At 34.9% G+C, this 19,524-nt stretch overlaps 1 protein-coding gene, 1 non-coding gene and 1 pseudogene across 3 annotated transcripts; 1 reads left to right on the forward strand and 2 right to left on the reverse strand.

The window, feature by feature from the left end:
* The first annotated feature begins 6,467 nt into the window (after positions 1–6,467).
* Positions 6,468–8,739, forward strand: LOC113362803 (berberine bridge enzyme-like 15). Of its 2 annotated transcripts, none has more exons than XM_026605298.1 (2): positions 6,468–8,149; positions 8,523–8,739. In XM_026605298.1, the coding sequence occupies exon 1, from the start codon at positions 6,501–6,503 to the stop codon at positions 8,106–8,108; it is 1,608 nt and encodes a 535-aa protein (XP_026461083.1). In that variant the 5' UTR covers positions 6,468–6,500; the 3' UTR covers positions 8,109–8,149; positions 8,523–8,739. The 2 variants fall into 2 exon arrangements, with proteins under 2 accessions (XP_026461083.1, XP_026461082.1); XM_026605297.1 differs by having other exon boundaries at positions 6,468–8,145; positions 8,519–8,739.
* On the reverse strand, positions 7,884–15,679 carry LOC113362804 (annotated as a pseudogene).
* A 3,197-nt stretch (positions 15,680–18,876) lies between these two features.
* On the reverse strand, positions 18,877–18,959 carry LOC113276928. Its single transcript, XR_003324716.1, has one exon. It is a non-coding gene; the product is annotated as a small nucleolar RNA U31b (small nucleolar RNA).
* Positions 18,960–19,524: the final 565 nt, after the last annotated feature.

Raw genomic sequence — 19,524 nt, forward strand, 5'->3', positions numbered from 1 at the left:
ACTGTTATGCATCTGCAAATACCTGTCCAAATCCAGGAGCTATTATCTTTGAGTTTTTCTAAATGAAGGAAATTATCACTCTGAAAGTATTTATCCTGAAGAATTTGTATCCATAACTCATCCTCTTTTGAGCTTATTTTCCAAACTAGTTTCATGATTAAGGCCTTATTAAAATTTTCTAAATTCCTAAAGCCTAAGCCTCCTAGTTCCTAGGCTTAATGTGATTTGTCCAGGCTAAAAATTGTATACCCTGGTGACTATGATGACCCTACCAGAAATTTCTATGTAAAGTATCAAGCTTATCAATAATGGTTTTAGGAATCTTAAAACAACGCATTTGGTAAGTAGGAAGAGAATTCAAAACAGACTTGACTAGAGTAGTTCTACCAGCTAGATTAACACATATACTTACCCAATTCTTGAGTCTAGCTTCAAATGATTGAGCTATAAGATTAAGCTTTGGAGTGACCCATAAACAAATGAGAACCTAAATAGGTTTCAGAGTCATTAACCAGTTTCATATTAAGCTTCATAGCTAGATACTCACAAGCACATGGATTAAGATTACCACTGAAATAAACACAAGATTTGTCAAAGTTCAAAGTTTGACCAGAGACACTACCAAAATTATGCAGAATATTCAAAATGTTATCAATATTTTCCACACCAGCTTTGGAAAAAATGAGGATGTCATCTGCAAAAAGCAAATGAGAAATGGGTGGAACTCTTCTTGCCACTTTAATACCTGTAATAACTTTGTTATTCTCAGCAATCATTAAGCTTCTAGATAAAAATTCCATTGCTAAAATGAATAAGTAGGGATACAATGGATCAACTTGTCTAATACCCCTAGTTGGCATATACTCTTGACAAGGTGATCCATTCAGCAACACACTTATGCTAGTAGTATCAATACATTGAGGAATTAGATTGCAAAAAGCATCATTGAAACCAAAATGAGACAACATTTTTAATAGAAAAGACCATTCTAATTTATCAAAAGCTTTAGAAAGATCTAACTTAAGAGCCATAGTACCACTTAATCCTTCTTTTCTTTTCATTGTATGAATGATTTCATGAGCAATGATGATGTTATCATGGATAGCTCTACCAGGCACAAAAGCAACTTGGTATGGAGAAATAAGCTTTTTAAGACGTGGCCCTGTTGGCTAGAATTTTTGATACTATTTTGTAAGAAACATTACACAGTCCTATTGGCCTAAAGTCTGATGGCTTAGTAGGGTCTTTAACTTTCGGTATAAGACAAATGTAAGTTTTATTCAGGCACCTAGGCATATGACCAGATTCAAAAAACTTTTAAACAACATCTATAACATCATTTCCAATAATTTGCCATTAAGTTTGATAGAAACCAGTCTGAAACCCATCTGAGCCAGGAGAACTCCAGGAAGGCATGGATTTAACAACATTAAAAATCTCATCAACAGTAGGTATAGCAAGCAAAGTGATATTATCATTATCATTGATAACCTGAGGAATATTTTCAAAATTTTCATCAGTATGAACATGATTACTAGTACTACCAATAGAACTAAAGTGAGTAGTAAGCAAGTTGGATATATCCTCTCTATCATTAAGCCAAACACCATTAGAATCACATAGAGTGTTAATTTATTTCTATGCATTCTCTTGTTAACCAAAGAGTGAAAATACCAAGTATTGTTATCCAATGTCATGAACATGTTTGTCCCTGGATTTTTCCTTATAGAAACTGGTTTGAATATTATACCAGTTTTCTAGATCCTTAGTGATAGTTTTCACTCTAGAGAATTGATTCACAGAATTAGGATCATTTTGGACAGATTCTAACTCATTTCGAAGATTAAGAATATTTTTTTGGATATCATCAAATTCCATTATGTTCCACTGGGAAAGAGTTGTCCTAGCATTTTGCTGTTTATACTTGAATTTATAAGAAGGACTACCATTAACATACACATTCCAAGCATTTTCCATTTTTTTTTTAAAGTATCATGCTCCATCCAAGTTCCAAATAATTTAAAAGGTTTCCAAAGAATCCTAGGTATAGGATCAGTAATTAAAAAAATATTGCAATGATCAGAGGCAATGTGGTTAAGATGAACTTTAGCTTGAGGGAAATCTAGAAACCAATTATTATTCCCTAAAGCCATATCCAATCTAGATTTCCTAGTTCCTGTGCCATAACTATTACTAGTCCAAGTGTAGTCTTTACCTTCATAACCTAAGTCTAGAACACCAGAATTCAACCATATTTTGTATCCAAACATCTGGACTGCTATTATTCTTATGTAAGTGAAAATTAAGGTCCACAATCACTATCCAAGGCTGAAAACCCTCCTCACTAAGGCTATGAATTATTCTTCTTAGGATCATTATAGGTGGAACCATACATGAAAGACACTAGGACTTCAGGTTTACTTGGATCAATTTTAATAAGAGCATGGATAATATTATCTGCAACACAAACAATATCACAAGATATTCCATCCTTCCACATAAGAATAAGACCACCTGCTCTACCAATTCTATCAATACAATCATAGTTGTGGTAATGGACTGATTGAGCTAGGGAAATCATTCTAGAAATATCTACTTTAGTTTCACACAAAAATATGAAATCAGGGCTCTGGGATTTCACAAGATTTTGGAATTGTTGAGATGTGGAATTGTTTGCAATACCCTGGACATTCCAAGACAACAAGTTCATGTTGGAGAAATAATAATTGTTAGTGAAAATAAAATAATTGAAATGCTTAGCAGAAAATAAGGAAGTAACTTTAAAATAAAAAAGTAGTAAGAGGAACCTGTTTCTCCATATCAGTGTTATGACTTTGTTTATCTCCAGTTGTGACCATGAGAGTATTCTGGATGGCAGTGTAGTTATCCAAGTTGATATATTGAGAAGAAACTTCATTATCATCTGCACCATTAGTCACATCTTTATCAACTCTGTGTCTTTTTCCAAGTCTGCTATCTTCTAAATCTTCTGGCAATTTTTGCTTGAGGAGAAAATCCATATTAATGGGAATTCCATCTTTTGGAGGAACAAAAATTGTTGTCTTGACAAATTTTTTCTGATTCTTCTTTGGAGCAGAAGCATTATTAGATGTAACAGTTGAGATATTTTTTCTTATGTGATTAGCCTTCCCAAAAAAATAAGGTTTTTCATGTGCTTTAACCAGATAATTTGCAGCCTCTTTGCAAGCAACTTTACAGTGTTTGATTACATAGCATTCAAAACAAATACTGCTTGGCTGCCTCTCATAGAAAAATTTCTGCCATTTAGTAACTCCAACACTAGTGATACATTTCACTCCCCTTCTTAATGGCATTGATAAATCCACATTAACACAGACCTTAACAGGATCACTTCCAATAGGTATTGCATCTTTTGATTCAATCCCAGAAACTTCCCCCATAACTTCTCCCATTTTTGTTACAGATGCAACATTCATATGCTCTGGAAGAAGGTATTTTAGCTGAATCCTAAACATCTGAAAACCCCAGTGCTTCTCAGTATAGACCATATCAGGAATATAGTCATGAACAACCAGAAGATGCTTGTTGATACTCGATGGTCTTTGCTCAATAATTGTGTTCAACAAATCCCATTTACTGAACTTGAAAATCATGAGATTTGGTTCAACTTCTACTATCCACACATTTTTTTCTGTCATAAATGGCCAGGTGAACTTGATAAAATTCTCCACAGTTTGGTAATTCATTCTCCCTTCAATAATAACCTGTCCAATAACACTTGTTTCCCAGTTGGATTCAACTTCATCTTCTGCATCATTAGCTTGTTGAAAGACCACAACCTCATCTGAATCTCCAAGCTCTAGAGTGGCTTTCTTAAACTTGTTAACCAAATTACCAAGATTACTTGAATTTTCTTCTTCCATTTTACATATGTAATTAGGAATGCTAGGGTTGAGATGTAGAAGAAAAGGTTTAGGATTATAGGTTTTATAAAGAGGAAAATCCCACGAGATAAATTGACAGGAAGAAAATATATTCCGTCGAAAATTAAGGTAACAAGATGAATGGGAATAACTAATATTTTGGCAGTCAAGATAACTAATTTTAGACCGAGAATCTTGCAAATTATGGTAACTATGACAGCTATTGAGTAAACAACCAAAGAAAAGGAGGAAACTAAGGAAATGACTGACTTTCCTTATTTGACTACTGATTTGAATTTTGAAATTGTTTGAATTCTACAAAATGAGGGATTTGATTTGACACAGCGATTTAAAACGGTGTAGAGGCTTCTTTCCACATATCAACACCGAAACCATGGATAACAACCCTTCAAGAACCTCCAACCAAAAGCTTTAAGAAATACTCTGCATACAAATCACAACAACAAAATAGGCAAACGCCATTAGAGACATAACAAACTGCATACACATGATGGAGAAAACTAAAAATTAGTTACTCATGATTCAAAAAAGAACTCTAATAAAGTTGAAAATTTCGAATAATATAGCATGCTTTCAAAATGAGAAAGGAGAAGATTAAACAAGATTCAATGAAAAATTTTAAGATTTGATCATTAGAATTTGAAAAATTTTAAAAACTGAGTTGACTCAGAAATTCGCCCCATCCGCAGAGCACCCTCAGAAACTGGTCTCATAGACTTGCGTTTCTAGATAAAGCGAGTTATTTCAGAGTTGTGAATTAGAGTTTTTCGGTTTTTTTTAAAAGAGAAGTGATATTTTGAGTTTTTTTCTTTCTAAAATTAATTCGACGAGGGAATAATTTGGGAAAGGATTTTAAGTGAGTGATTTGAGGTAAGTTATTTAGGGAGAGCTTTTTTAGGGTTTTAAGTGAGTGATTTCAGGTAAGTCATTTAGGGAGAGCTTTTTTAGGGATTAGATTTAATCTTCCTTTCACCGTTTTTTTTTAAATTAATTAATTTCTTTAATTAGGTAAAAGGTTATTTTAGGAATCAAATCATATTATATCTAATTATGGGTTCTTAATATATATAACTTTATCGAGGGGTTTTTGATATACAAAAATATATAATTGGGCTAGAAAAAAAGTCTCCCTAATATAAAGTGATGTTTATTATAAAATAATTATTCAAAATGCAAAAGTAATAATCATAGAGTAATGGGAATAAATCTAGAGATATCTTGTTTAAAACTTCTCAAGGATTTTACGAGATGCCTCAATAGAAGTTTTTCTTTCTAGTCTCCGATTTCGACTAACAAGTGTTGGTATATGACCAGAAACTGAAATCTATCAAAACCTAAGGTTTATGATCAACAACTCTTGAATGGTTTTATATCATAAGAGAAAACCTTAGAATAGACAAGAGGTGAAAAACCTAGATTACAAGTTGTATAATCAATCACGAAGATTTAATTCAACTTGGCTTTGTGATCCCCAATACAAAGACTTTATGTCACTCTTGTTCACGAAGAACAGAAGACATGGAAACAACCTGCAAAGCTTACGCCAATTTTCCAAAGGGGATAAAAACTGTGTAAACTCACGAGCCCTTTATTTATAGTGAAAAGTTAGCTTGAAAACAAAGGTAGGGTTTTGACTATTTTCCTTTTTCAAGACTCTCCTAATTATAAGATTCTTTTCTAAATATTATGCATAATTAATTAATAATTAAATAGCAAATATTTATTTATATGAATGAATCATATTCTAACTTAGGCAGAAATTAAAAATTATCTCAAACACTTTAATATGATAATCAAATATGTTTGGAATAATAGCCATCTTGCCTGCGTGACGTATTTTATACCACGCGAATAAATTTATCCGCTTGTTCATCCTTTTTTTAAATTTGTTATCTCAAAGTAGGAATAAAATAGGCAAATCTAAAACTTCTCCATCTCATAAATTGCACTTACAGACTAAGCATTGACGATAGTTTTTGTTTGTACATTGTACGGTTAAGAAAGAGTTGGTGTTTCTCGTAAATGCAGAACTACTACGCATCTCGTAAGTCATGCCGACAGGCACAGTGAAATGGAACCCGTCTCAACCAGGTGGTTTAGTAGCGGGTTTAATGTGGATCTCACTCCACTGTGTCTATCGGTATGATCCATGGGATTCATCGTGGGGGAGTATAAATCATTTTCCTTTTCAAAAGTGAAAGTCAATAATCCGTTTCCAAAATTTAAACGATAAAACCAGTTTACTGTATAGATATCCTCGTGACATTTAAAAAAATGGTTCAAAATAGGTGAGAGAGAAAATTCAAACTGCTGATCAAAATAATTCGCAATGGAACTTTCTAAGTCAACATTTTCTAGCATGCATGCCGTGAATACTCATATCTTTGCGATATAACATATTAAAATCTGTACTTATCAACGTAATGAATTTAATAACATTTGAATGAATGTACCTTTCAACTTTAAAGGTTTCAAATTCTCTATATAATTATAATGTACCATGTGTGTACTTCTTCTGTATCTCTCATTCCCTTTTCTAAGTCTAAGAAACAAAATCCTTTCAGACCACTAAACATGAACATGATTCGATCAACAACACAAAGCAGTTCATCACTAATACTACTTTATGCCTTCCTTTTGCTCTCCATTTCGTTAGTAACTTCATCAAGTGAATATGAAGATGATTATAACTTTCTACAATGTCTTTCTCAACATTCTGATCCTTCTATCCTAACCTACACTTCAAAAGACTCAAATTTTTCATCTGTTTTATTTTCCACCATACAAAGTCTGAGATTCTATTCACCTGCAATTCGAAAACCTCGAGTTATAGTTACACCCTTGAAAGAATCCCATGTTCAAGCATCCGTTATTTGTTCCAAAAGACATGGTTTTCAGATAAGAGTTCGAAGTGGAGGCCATGATTACGAAGGTCTCTCTTATGTATCTGATGTTCCATTCGTGGTTGTCGATTTATCTAATCTTCGTTCCATCAAAATCGATGTGGAAAATAGTACTGCATGGGTTGAATCTGGCGCAATAACCGGAGAACTTTACTATAGAATTGCCGAGAAAAGTCGAAATCTCGGATTTCCTTCGGTTTTTTGTCCTACTGTAGGTGTTGGTGGGTCGTTTCAAGGAGGCGGATATGGTAACATGTTGCGGAAATACGGACTTGCAGCTGATAATGTCATTGATGCTCGAATTGTCGATGCCCAGGGTAGAGTTCTTGATAAAGAATCCATGGGAGAAGACTTGTTTTGGGCAATTCGAGGAGGTGGAATGAGTTTTGGGATCGTTGTTTCATGGAAAATTAGACTGGTGTACGTTCCGACTAATGTAACTGTTTTCACGATTAACAAGAACCTGGACCAAGGTGCAACCAAGCTTGTTCACAGGTGGCAAGAAGTTGCGAGTGAACTTCCTCATGAACTCTTTGTTAGAGTCAGTATAAGTGTGGTGAATTCTACTACCAAAGAAGGGCAGAAAACTATACTAGCTTCGTTCCCGTCGTTGTATCTTGGAAACACCGAAAATCTCCTAGCAGTAATGAAGGAGAGATTTCCAGAGTTGGGTTTGGAAACAAAAGATTGTGCAGAAATGACTTGGATTCAATCCCAACTCTACATCAATGGGTTTCCAGTTAATGGTTCTCTAGATATTTTATTGAGCAGAAATCAAGTTAAGCGGTACGCGAAGATAAAATCCGATTATGTGAAAGAACCCATTCCAGAAACAGGATTAGAAGGATTGTGGAAAAAAATACTAGAAGAAAAAAGCGTTGCAAGAATGAATTTCAGTCCTAATGGTGGAAGAATGGCTGAGATTTCCGAATGTGAAATTCCATTCCCACATAGACAAGGAAATCTATACAGTATTCAATATGTCGTGGGTTGGGAAGGAGCCGGTTCCGAGGCAGCTGAGCCACATATCCGTTGGATGAGAGAGTTGCATGAATATATGACGCCTTATGTTTCTATTTCACCGAGAGAAGCGTATTTGAATTATAGAGACATCGATGTCGGTCAAAGCATAAATGGTACAGCTACTTACTTGGAAGGCATGGTATGGGGAAGTAAGTATTTCAAGAATAATTATGAAAGATTAGTACAAGTCAAGAGCAAAGTTGATCCAGAAAACTTCTTTCGGAATGAACAGAGTATTCCTGCGGTTTCATATTAATTCCGGAAAGAAGAAATTCAGTTGGCCATCGTACCTCCTTAGAGCATCTCCAATGCAAGGGGTAAAGGTCTTAAATTAGTATGACATCTAGGATTTAAGACTTTTTGCACCAAAGTTTTATCTCCAACGCAAGGGTGGGGGTCATAGAAAAAGATGACATGGTTTATTGGGGGTAAAGGACAAGGTGGAAATAAGACTTTCTTCATGACCCTAGGTCTTAAGTCCACATCATCTTTTGTCTCTTAATTTAATTAAAAAGTGTAAGATAGTACCTTGTAGATTGGAGATGAAAATTAGGTAGAGAGTGTTATTTTTATTTTTATTTTGTCATGTAGTGAATGACCCACAAACAAAAGGTATAAATAACATCTCCACATAGGATGACCTTGACCTCTAACATTGGAGATGCTCTTATATAAGAAAAATAATGAATAAAAATCTCTAGTGAATTTACCATGTAATTGCTATTGCAGTTCAAGAGATAAACTTGTTTATTAAAATCTCAAATTTTGCATATTCAATGGAATTAATCAATTACAACAAGTTTATCGTATTCCCCTCCAGAGATTGCTTTCTTCATCACAGACAATGGTTTCAAGTCATTCATATCTCCACCTTCTAAAAACAAACTCAACATATTCTTGGAAAACCCACTCACCATTGCAACACCTTTCTGTTCACCAGTCACCAGGGTTGCTCTTGAATCTCTCAAGTTCCAAAACACAATCTCAGGAACAGATATAAACCCTCTCTCTTTAAACTTCCTCTGTATAGTTTGATAATCTGTTTCCCAGTGGTTCTCCGAAGCTTGATCGAATTCCATATCACTAAACACAAACACCCTCTTTATCATTTCATCGTTTTTTAAGTTCCCGTCAACGGCTACTTGCAATATTAAGTCGAAAACTTTCTGGAAATCTGTGGACATTCCCCAATCCATCCTTCTCATGAATTCTGTTTTAGAACGTAAATCATCGCCTTCGATTTTGTGAAGTTGAGGAGTTGTACTGAATGTGATTACATTGCCTTTCCAGGGATCTTCACTCATGTCGGAGATTAACAGACCAAGGGCTACACATACCTCCATTGGAGTTCCACCCATACTACCTGACACATCACAAAGTGCAAGACAGTCTTTTAGTTTTCCTTTTTTTGATAAATCATTCACCATTCTTTGCCATTGAAGTTCTGCAACATCACAACCTGTTCCCTCTGTTACCGTCAAGAATTGATAATAATAATTTGGTGTGTTTATTCTTATTCCATAAACATATATTTATACAAGCCAAGACTTGGGACTCAAGGAACAAAGACTTTCCTAACACACACATATAATTCCTTTTCCTAAACCATATCTAAGACTGTCTATCCGAGTCTTAAACAAATTCCACCTTTAAGAGACTTATATATGGAATACTTTCCATATCAGTCTCAGATACGTGTCTTAATACCCCCGGAGCATGCAGGTCACAAATGCCCATCTTGGACAAAATTCCATGAAACTGAGCTTTCCCTAATGATTTAGTGAAAATATCCGCCAATTGCACTTTGGTAGGAGTGTAAGAAGGTGATATAATCTTCCGCAATGTTGCATCCCTGACCAGATGACAATCCACCTCTATATGCTTGGTACGTTCATGAAAAACTGGATTTTTAGCAATGTACAATGCTGACTGACTATCACAAAGAAGACTCATTCCTTGTGTATGTTGAACTCCCAAATCTCGGAGTAATTCTTTTAACCATGTCAATTCACACGTTGCTGCCGCCATCGAGCGGTATTCTGCTTCAGCTGAACTACGTGACACAGTGTGTTGCTTCTTAGTCTTCCAGGACACTGGCGATTCTCCAAGAAGTACAAACCAGCCTGTTAGAGAGCGCCTAGTTAGAGGACAACTTGCCCAATCTGAGTCACACCAACCTCTCAAGTTTAGACTACTATCCGAGCGCAGCAGAATTCCTTGTCCAGGACTCTTCTTCAAATATCTAACCACACGCAGTGCGGCTTCCCAATGCTCCAGTCTAGGTTTTTGCATAAAATGATACAAAGTATGTACAGAGTAAGCAAGATCTGGTCTTGTGACTGACAGATAAATTAGACGTCCAACCAGTCTTCTATATTTCTCCACATCATTGAGCAACTCACCTTTTGCCAAAGCAAGACGATGATTCGTTTCGATTGGAAATTCCGCAGGTTTTGCTCCCAACAAACCTGTTTCCATAATAATATCCAACGCATATTTTCTTTGGCATATGTAGAAACCTTGTTTACTACGAGCCACTTCCAAACCTAGGAAGTATTTTAATCTTCCCAAATCTTTCATCTTAAAACATTGACCCAAGTATGTCTTAAATTTTGTAAGCTCAACTAGATCATTACCTGTAATAACCAAATCATCAACATACACCAGTACATTAAGTTGCATCTTTCCCTTAACCATAGTAAAGAGAGAATAATCTGAGTATGATTGACGAAACCCATAATTCTTCAATGCGGCTGACAATTTTGCAAACCAACACCGGGGAGCTTGTCGTAGACCATATAAGGATTTTTTCATCCTACACACCATATTCGGATTACCCTTGGCAAACCCAGGCGGTATCTTCATATACACTTCCTCCTCCAAATCTCCATGAAGAAATGCATTATGTACATCCATCTGATGCACTTCCCACTTTTTAGCCGCTGCAACGGCCAGAAACATACGAACAATTGTCATCTTTGCCACTAGTGCAAACGTTTCATTGTAATCTAATCCTTCAACTTGATGATTTACAAAGATTACAAGTCTCGCTTTTAATCGTACCAACTTCCCGTTCTCATTATAATTTTCTGTATAGATCCACTTGCTGCCTAGTGCCTTTTTACCCGGCGGTAACTCTGTCAAATCCCATATACCTTGTTCTTCCAATGCTCTTATTTCTTCTGCCATTGCTTTCCTCCATCCTGGATACTTCATTGCTTCTCTGAAACTTTTAGGCTCAGACTTTGCATTTAGCGCTGCAAGATAAGTTTTATGTACTGCAGAAAACCTATCACAATTAACATAATATGTCAAAGGATAAGGTGTACCTGAGGACGACGATTGTGCGGAATGAGGTTGAGATGGACTATTTTATCGAATGGTGTGCGTCAAAAATCCTTTGAGCCGACTAGAAGGAACCTTCTGACGCTTACCCTTACCCATCTCTTCTTCTGCTGTCACATCTTTGCGACTACCAACATCTTTTGTAGCATCGACATCCCCTTCAGTCGGTTCTGGAGTAACTTCTTGTGTGTCTGCGACCGCGTCTGCGACCTCACCTATGCTCGTGACTGAGCTATCCTCATCATCGCTCCAACTCACATCTGGACTGGATGGATGAGTCCCTGTCACAGCACCTTTTGTATCCGTCTCAATCGAGTCTCCATAACTCGACAGATCCTTGACAGGCGAAGCATTAGGACCCGACTGTCCTTTCTTATTCAAAACACTTTCCATATCAGTCTTATATGGAAACTGATGTTCATAAAACCTTACATCTCTCGACACCAGGAATTGTCTTGTGTCCAAGTCATAAACTTGCCATGCCTTATTACCAAAAGGGTAACCAAGAAATATACATCTTCTTCCTCTACTTGAAAACTTATCTCCTTTACTACTTTGATCATGCACATAACACAAGCATCCAAACACCTTCAACTGATTATATGGAGGTTGCTTTCCAAACAATATCTCATAAGGAGTTTTATTGTTCAGAATAGGTGTAGGTGTACGATTAATTAAGTATACTGCAGTCAGTGCACATTCTCCCCAAAACCGTATAGGCAAATTCGCTTGAAATCTCAAAGCCCTTGCCACATTCATTATATGCTGGTGTTTTCTCTCAACTCTTACATTCTGTTGAGGTGTACCTACACACGATGTCTCAAAGACTATCCCATTAGTCTTGAAATAAGCACGCAATGCATTAAATTCAGTTCTATTGTCACTTCTAAAAATTCTGATTTCTTTGTTAAACTGTCGCTTTACCAGAGCAACAAAATTACGAAATATTAATTCAACCTCAATTTTACTCTGAAGTAAATATATCCACACACCTCTTGAAAAATCATCTACTATTGTCAGAAAATATTGAGTTCCACATGATGAATTTATCTTATATGCACCCCATAAATCTATATGAACTAACTCAAAAATACAGTTTGATTTACTCAGACTCTTAGAAAAACTACTTCTACGATGTTTTGCTCGTGGACAAATATCACAAACATCATTATTCTTCTTTATTAATCTACTCACTCCTTGTAACTTCTGTAAAAAAAATTCTGAAGGATGTCCCATTCGTCTATGCCAGAGCTCATATGTATCTTCACTCACGGCCATAACTTCAACCTGAGGCACACCACAGAAAATATATAGTCCACCTTGTCTCTCGGCCACTCCAATCATCCTCCTCGTCAACCGGTCCTGTATCAGACATAAACTATTAGTACATTGGATAATACATCTCATCTCATCAATAAGTTGTGTAACAGAAATTAGGTTACAAGTTATCTGAGGCACATAAAGTACGTTATCAAGTCTCAATCCACCAGGAAGAATCACAGTCCCTATTTTCTCAGAGTACGCATATTTTCCATCAGGTAATCCAACGGAACATTCCTTAATATCCCTTACATTTAACATGTCACGTATTTCATACGTGACATGGTTTGTTGCTCCTGTGTCAACAATCCAAGAAGTTTTATTCTTTTTACCTTGTAGATGTGAACCAGACTTTCTTGAGTTTAAAAACTTCATCACCTGCTGAACCTGTGCTGCTGTAACTCCCACCAGTCCTGATACATCGGTTGTCAACGCACCACCAGATTGATTTGCTGCTGGAATATGCAAGTTGTGTGCACGAACAGTATTACCACCTTGTCCTCTGCCACCTCTTCCGCCTGCATAACCAGTACGTCCTCTTCCTCCAGTTCGACCTCCTCTTCCACTTTTTGTTCTATCTACCCACCATTCAGAGTATCCGATAATTTTAAAACACCCATCATCAGAGTGTCATTGTCTGTTGCAATGCTTGCAGTGCTTAGAAGGATCATAGGCGCTATCTAGCATACGTTGATCAGCTTGTACTTTGAAAGCCATGATATTGTCTTGTACATCTGCAGACACACCTACATCTCCAATTCTCAGACGCTCCGAGTTGACAATTGTTTGATACGCAACGTCTATTGACGGGAGTGGATCCCTAGCTAACAGTTGTTCACGCACATAACTGTAAACAGAATCCAGGCCAATCAAAAAATAATGCAAGAAATCTTCTTCTCTTAATGTACTTACCTGAGTTGCAATATTACAAGTGCATAGTCCACACTTGCACTTAGGTATCTTCATATAAGTCACCATCTCATCCCATATTTTATTCAATCTTCAATAATATACAGCAACTCCCTCTGTTTTCTTTTGCTTGCAATCACTTAAAGACACTTTTAGTTGGCATATTCTTGTTCCACTCACAACACAAAATCTTCTCTTCAAGTGTGCCCATAACAGACTCGCATCATCATAGTCTCCTAAAGTTGATCTGACTGATGCCTCTAATGTATTACTAATCCTTGAAACTAGCATCGAGTGAACTGCTATCCAATCTTCCAACTGTTCTGGTTCTACAGGTTGTTTGATGGTTCCATCAACAAAACCAAATTTTCTCTTGGCTATCAACGACCTCCGTATGGCTCTAGCCCATTCATCACAATTAGTTCCTCTTAGAATAATTGGCGTGATGATAATTCCCGGTCCATCACTAGATCCTAGATGATATACTGGGTTCTTCTTTTGTATATCATACTCCACCATCTTCCCTTTGGATGATTTTATTTCGTCACCCATCTTTTAGGGTTTGAACGTGTTTTTTTTTTTTTTTAGGTTTTGTAACTGGCTCTTGATGCCATGTCAAGAATTGATAATAATAATTTGGTGTGTTTATTCTTATTCCATAAACATATATTTATACAAGCCAAGACTTGGGAGTCAAGGAACAAAGACTTTCCTAACACACATATAAATCTTTTTCCTAAAAACCATATCTAAGACTGTCTATCCGAGTCTTAAACAAATTCCACCTTTAAGAGACTTATATACGGAATACTTTCCATATCAATCTCAGATACGTGTCTTAATAGTTACGGACTCTATAATCTCATGAGGAAGTAATGCCCTGCAATCTTCGCATCTCCTCTCTTTACACTCTCCAGATACTTCTTGAATCGTTCTTCGTCGTGTTTCATGAAGATTTTCTTGTAGTTCTTCATGGCAACAGAGGCTACTCTGTTGTATGGCAGTGATCCCCACTTGTTCGAACCAATGTACACCTCTGGCAACTCTAAAGCTTTTCGAAGCGGGACGAGGAACTCTTTCCTTAGACGATCGCGAATTCTGTACGCATAGTGAGCTTCTTCGACTCCTTGGTATTCTGGATATGAACTGCCTGGGTAAACTCCTCTGGCAATGCTCTCACATAATAGAGTTGACTTATCGAAAGAAGAGTCCAGTGATGGACACCATTTCGAAGCAAAACTTATCTTACCGAGTTCGCCAGATTTCTTCAATTGCAAATCAGAAATTAAACACTCAGCAAAGAGTTCCGAGATTCGGTCGTGTAGGAATCTGTAATCAGGATCGCGTCCATACCTCTCCAGAGCTCTTCTCAGTATGGAAATCTTTTTCTCCTGTCTCAAGATTCTCGCATTTTCCTTCTCCAGTACAGCCCTTTTCTTCTCTGCTAGAACCCTCTGCGCCTGAGGCGCCAATGTAGATTTCTTGATTCTGGCTTTGGGTGCGACTTCAATTTTGTAATCAATATAAAAGCGCCTTCTTTTGTTATTTTCTTTCCAGTCTCTTTTGCTTCTCGATTTCTTTCTCCTAATTCTCTCTTCCTTGACAAGTTTTCGAACTTCAAGACCTTCATGAAGTCTATATAGAATTTCAGGCAAGTCTTTAAAGTAGCCGAATTCAGCAAACGATCTCAAATTACAAGCAAGGGATTTCGGATGGTTTTTGTGAAGCCATAATGCAGCTCCATAAAAACTTTCCCTATCCGACTTTCCAGTTCCTCTAACTCCTCTCAAGTTGCCTATGAGCTTCAATGTTGTTAACGCATCGTGCTTCCAAGCAAGTTCTAACCTGTGAGTTAGATTTTCACATGATGTATCAGGAAGAATATGGAAGAAGAAATCAAGTAATGGATTTCCTGTGGAACCATAAGTAGCTGATCCATTCTCAGTCCACTGAATTTGTGGTGGAGTCTGAGTATGAGCTGAATTGAAGTTGGCTACCATAAGATCCATAAAAGAAGACTTTGAAGATGAATCAACTGCATGATTTTGTGTTTGTGGAGTGATGGGTTTGTAGATTTCTGGAGGACCAAGGAGTTGAACAACTGCAGAAGACATTTTTGTGTTAGTCGTCGAACTTCGTTCTGCTTCGGCGATGGTATGAGATTGATTGATACCTCAAAAACTTGACTGTGTTTCAGAAATCTCTGTAATCTGCTTTTAAACATGATAATATCCTTGGGGTTGGGGTGCAAGGGTCTTCGGTTCATTATTAATGAATTAAGCATTAAAAAAATGAAATTGACTTTAGAAAATGCTTGGACACCAAGAGTTTTGTCTGGCTTTCGAGGAATTGTTCTTTGAAAACGTGGCTGGGTCCTGCCGGTGAATAGTCTGTCAAAAATGTCAAGACCATGTTCATTGCATCCCATGTTTGATTGAAATTCTATATATGAACAGAGTTTTTCCAAGCGATCTGGATAATTGGAGTTTTTGGTTGGTTCAGGCCCGAACATTTTTTTTGTTTTTAGTAATATTTTCAAAATTTTACCAGTAAAATTTGTAAAAAATATTTTAACCCACAAATATATATCTTGGCCAATAACAAACAAAAATATTTATTACCTTTAACAATTATAAATCCTACAAAAAAATCTCACAACATTATAAAATATATATACTAGAAATATATTGAATTCTAATTATAATTAAATTGAAACTTTTAAATAAAAATAAAATCACATCAAAATATACGTCATTCATCATGATTTCATCAAGAATAATTAATCGATCACAAAATTAAAAAAAAAAAAACAATATCCATCGTTCGATTACACTTTATTAATTAATTAATCCTAATTACAATTCAAATCTATTAATAATTAAACTAATTCTAATTGCAATTTACAATTAAAATTCCGATACAAAAAACTTGAAACAAATTTAAATCAGCAATTAAAGTACAAAATCAAAATACATGGAGTTGTGAATACTTACCAGTTAATCGTTGCGCGCTTTCTTTTCCGCACAAAAACCCAATTATCAACCCTATCAAGTAATTGAAATACAAAGTCATTAATATAAATCGTGATGGACACATTAATGATAATAATAAAAACTATGAGAACGAAAGGAAAAAACGTTAGTAAAAACAGCGATAGACGCAAGTTTCAATATTATTTTTCTTATTATTGCTCATTTTATAAAATAAATATAAAATAATAATAATAACAACAAACTTTTCCTTATCGGGTAAAATAAGAGTAATTTTTCCATAAATATATATGATGGCTATCCATAAATATAAAATTGTATAAATATTTTGAAGTGAATAAGAAATATTATTTATTCGAGAATATTGTGATATTATTGCAAATTTACTTAATATTATTAATTTAGAAAATATTGAGTGCACCAAAAGATACGTTAACTAGATATAATTGGAAAAACTTTAATACAATAGTTAAGAATTTTATATATTGTGATTTTCATGGCTTGAGATTGCCAAAAATAACATAAGGGGTAAATACAGCAAGTCAAAAGTATAGGAATTTTGGATATTTAGACGCTGAATTATATCATATCCAAAATAAATTTTATTTATTTACGGGTTTAGTTATTGGTGTCACTATATAAAAGCATTCGATCAAAATGTCAAATCCAGTTTTTCTCTCCGCTTCTCTTTTTTAATTGTTTTTATCTTTTCGATCTATGTTTTGTTGTCTGATTTGCATCTATTTTGTTTTGCAGAATTTCTTTGACAATGCAAATGTTATTTTTGCATGGAAAATTTGGTATAATCTCTTTGTCTCTATTAAATTTTGGTGTATTCATCGAAAAATTTGTATAATCTCTTTGCCTTTTTTAATTCTTGGTGTATATATATGTATTACAGGAACCAAATCTATTTATTAGTCAAAATAAACAACCCCAAAAGGACCCAAAAAAAACGACATGCGATGAGAGAGAGGCACCACCAAATGTTCTTTCTTCTTATCCTTCTTATTTTTGACATTTTGATGTGGAGCCATCACATAGGTGAGTCTCAAGGCCATATTTTGATGTGTTTTTAAGCTACCAACAGGATTGTTTGATGGTTAGTGGCTTGCAGATATTGTTTCATGGATTGTGCTAATATGAACATAAATTGTTTTTTAGACAAATATATTGCAACTAATAAATTTGGATATCCAAAAATCTAATATTATTTTCCATAAATAAAAATTAAATTAAATTAAAAATTTTCTATTAGTAAAAGATGCTCAATATTTTTTAGCCAAATATATAAAGATGCTCAATATCTTTTAGACAAATATGTAGCAACGAGTAAATTTGGGAATCTAAAATCTGATATCGGCGGATATTGTTTTCTTATACAATTTTTCTTATGCAATTTCTAGAGTAAGGGTGTAAATTTTTCTCATGGAATTTCTTGGTATGGCGAATCTCTATATAAAACGCTTGAAAAGAAGCAAAATCATGGTATATGTTCTTCATTATTGATTTTGTTCTAACGATTTTTGGTTGGTTTTATTTGCATTAACAATCTTTGATTTTTGCTATTGGTAAACTCAAACCCTTTTATTTTTTGGATCTTTTTTATTTGAATACAAGCCCTAACTCTTTTGTTTTATTGTTTTATTTTGCAAGTACACTTTTTCTTTGCACTTGATGAACAACAAAATTCTACCGGTGAACCCTAATTCTTTTGGTTTACTTATCTAATTGTTTTTCTTTCTTTTTTTCCGCGGGAATTTTTATTCTTATAATGGTTTCTTGACGTACAACTTGAGCTCTAATGCTAGCTGAAAAATCATGGGAAAATCTCATGGTAAAGAATTATACTTTTGTTGTCACTAATATCCATTATTTAAAAATTCTATCCATTTCCTTTTGTTACTCTGCTATTCAACACAGTTATTGCAGCTTCTAAAATTTTCATTCTTATGGAGATACTCAATCCAATGATTGTAGAAAAACCTCACAAAGTTGTTGTCGATGCAAACTTTCATTCTAATATTTTCATTATTTGTTAGTATTTCTATTCTTACTTGGTTGTTTATGTTCTTGAATATTTTTGGTGGTTGCTGCCAAAGGATATATAAACCACAATGGCTTAGATGGTTACATGGTGAAGGTTTATGATGGATATATTTAGCGGTTGATCGATTACAGTGTATTAACCATTTGATACCAATTTCCTCCCGTTTACTTGACACCATAAATTAATTGATCAAAAACAAACAAACAATGCATTAGTGTCATTTTCCTTGCTTAAAGATGGAGTGCCAACCATGCTACTTCCTTTCTTTTTTGAAGCATCATGTTATTTCCGATTTTTTTTTCTTTGTTGTGATTGGGGAAATTACAAGTACTCTCACAATTTATGTGCGTAACCAAAATATGTGAGACAAAATATAAAGAATTGTAAAAAGGATAAGTATAGTTAAGTTTTAATCAGACAAGATTGTAGTCAATCACCATCTAGCATCATTGATGCATGTAAGACTGGGGAGACAATACATGTCATCATATTCAAGTCAAATTTGATTAGGAAACCATATTTAACTCACCGTAACATGCATATGCACCATTACAAGCAAAAAATTCTACATACGCCATTGTTATTAATTAAATTTCTTCTCCTAACTTTTACATGTATTTAATATTTTAAACACAAACATCCAATAATAGCCTTGCCGTATGAGCTTACATCCTTGTCGTATGAGCTTACAAATGAGAATGCCAGGAATGAAACCTATGTACGTCCCAAATTGTTTTCTCTATCGATCTCAGATTGATTACTAACAAATAATTATGTCTTGATTTGTTTACAAGGGCGCATCCCTTTTATCATTTCTTGTTTCTAGCGTACGGAACTCAAGATCTTCTTTATTATCTCTATTATATTTGTTCCATGTACATGAAAAAATAAATAATCAAGCCCTTCTTTATCTCTGATAGTTATATGTCGTGTATATTCTTTTTTCCCCTTTGATTTACGCAATGAATGTGTTGCATAAAGTAATGTGTAGTAGCTTTGGTCAATTAATACTCTTTGATTTCCATGGGTGAATTTTCTTTGGTTTCCATGGGAGAATA

Source organism: Papaver somniferum, chromosome 4 (assembly GCF_003573695.1).
Source record: "Papaver somniferum cultivar HN1 chromosome 4, ASM357369v1, whole genome shotgun sequence".
NCBI classification, from domain to species: Eukaryota; Viridiplantae; Streptophyta; class Magnoliopsida; order Ranunculales; family Papaveraceae; genus Papaver; species Papaver somniferum.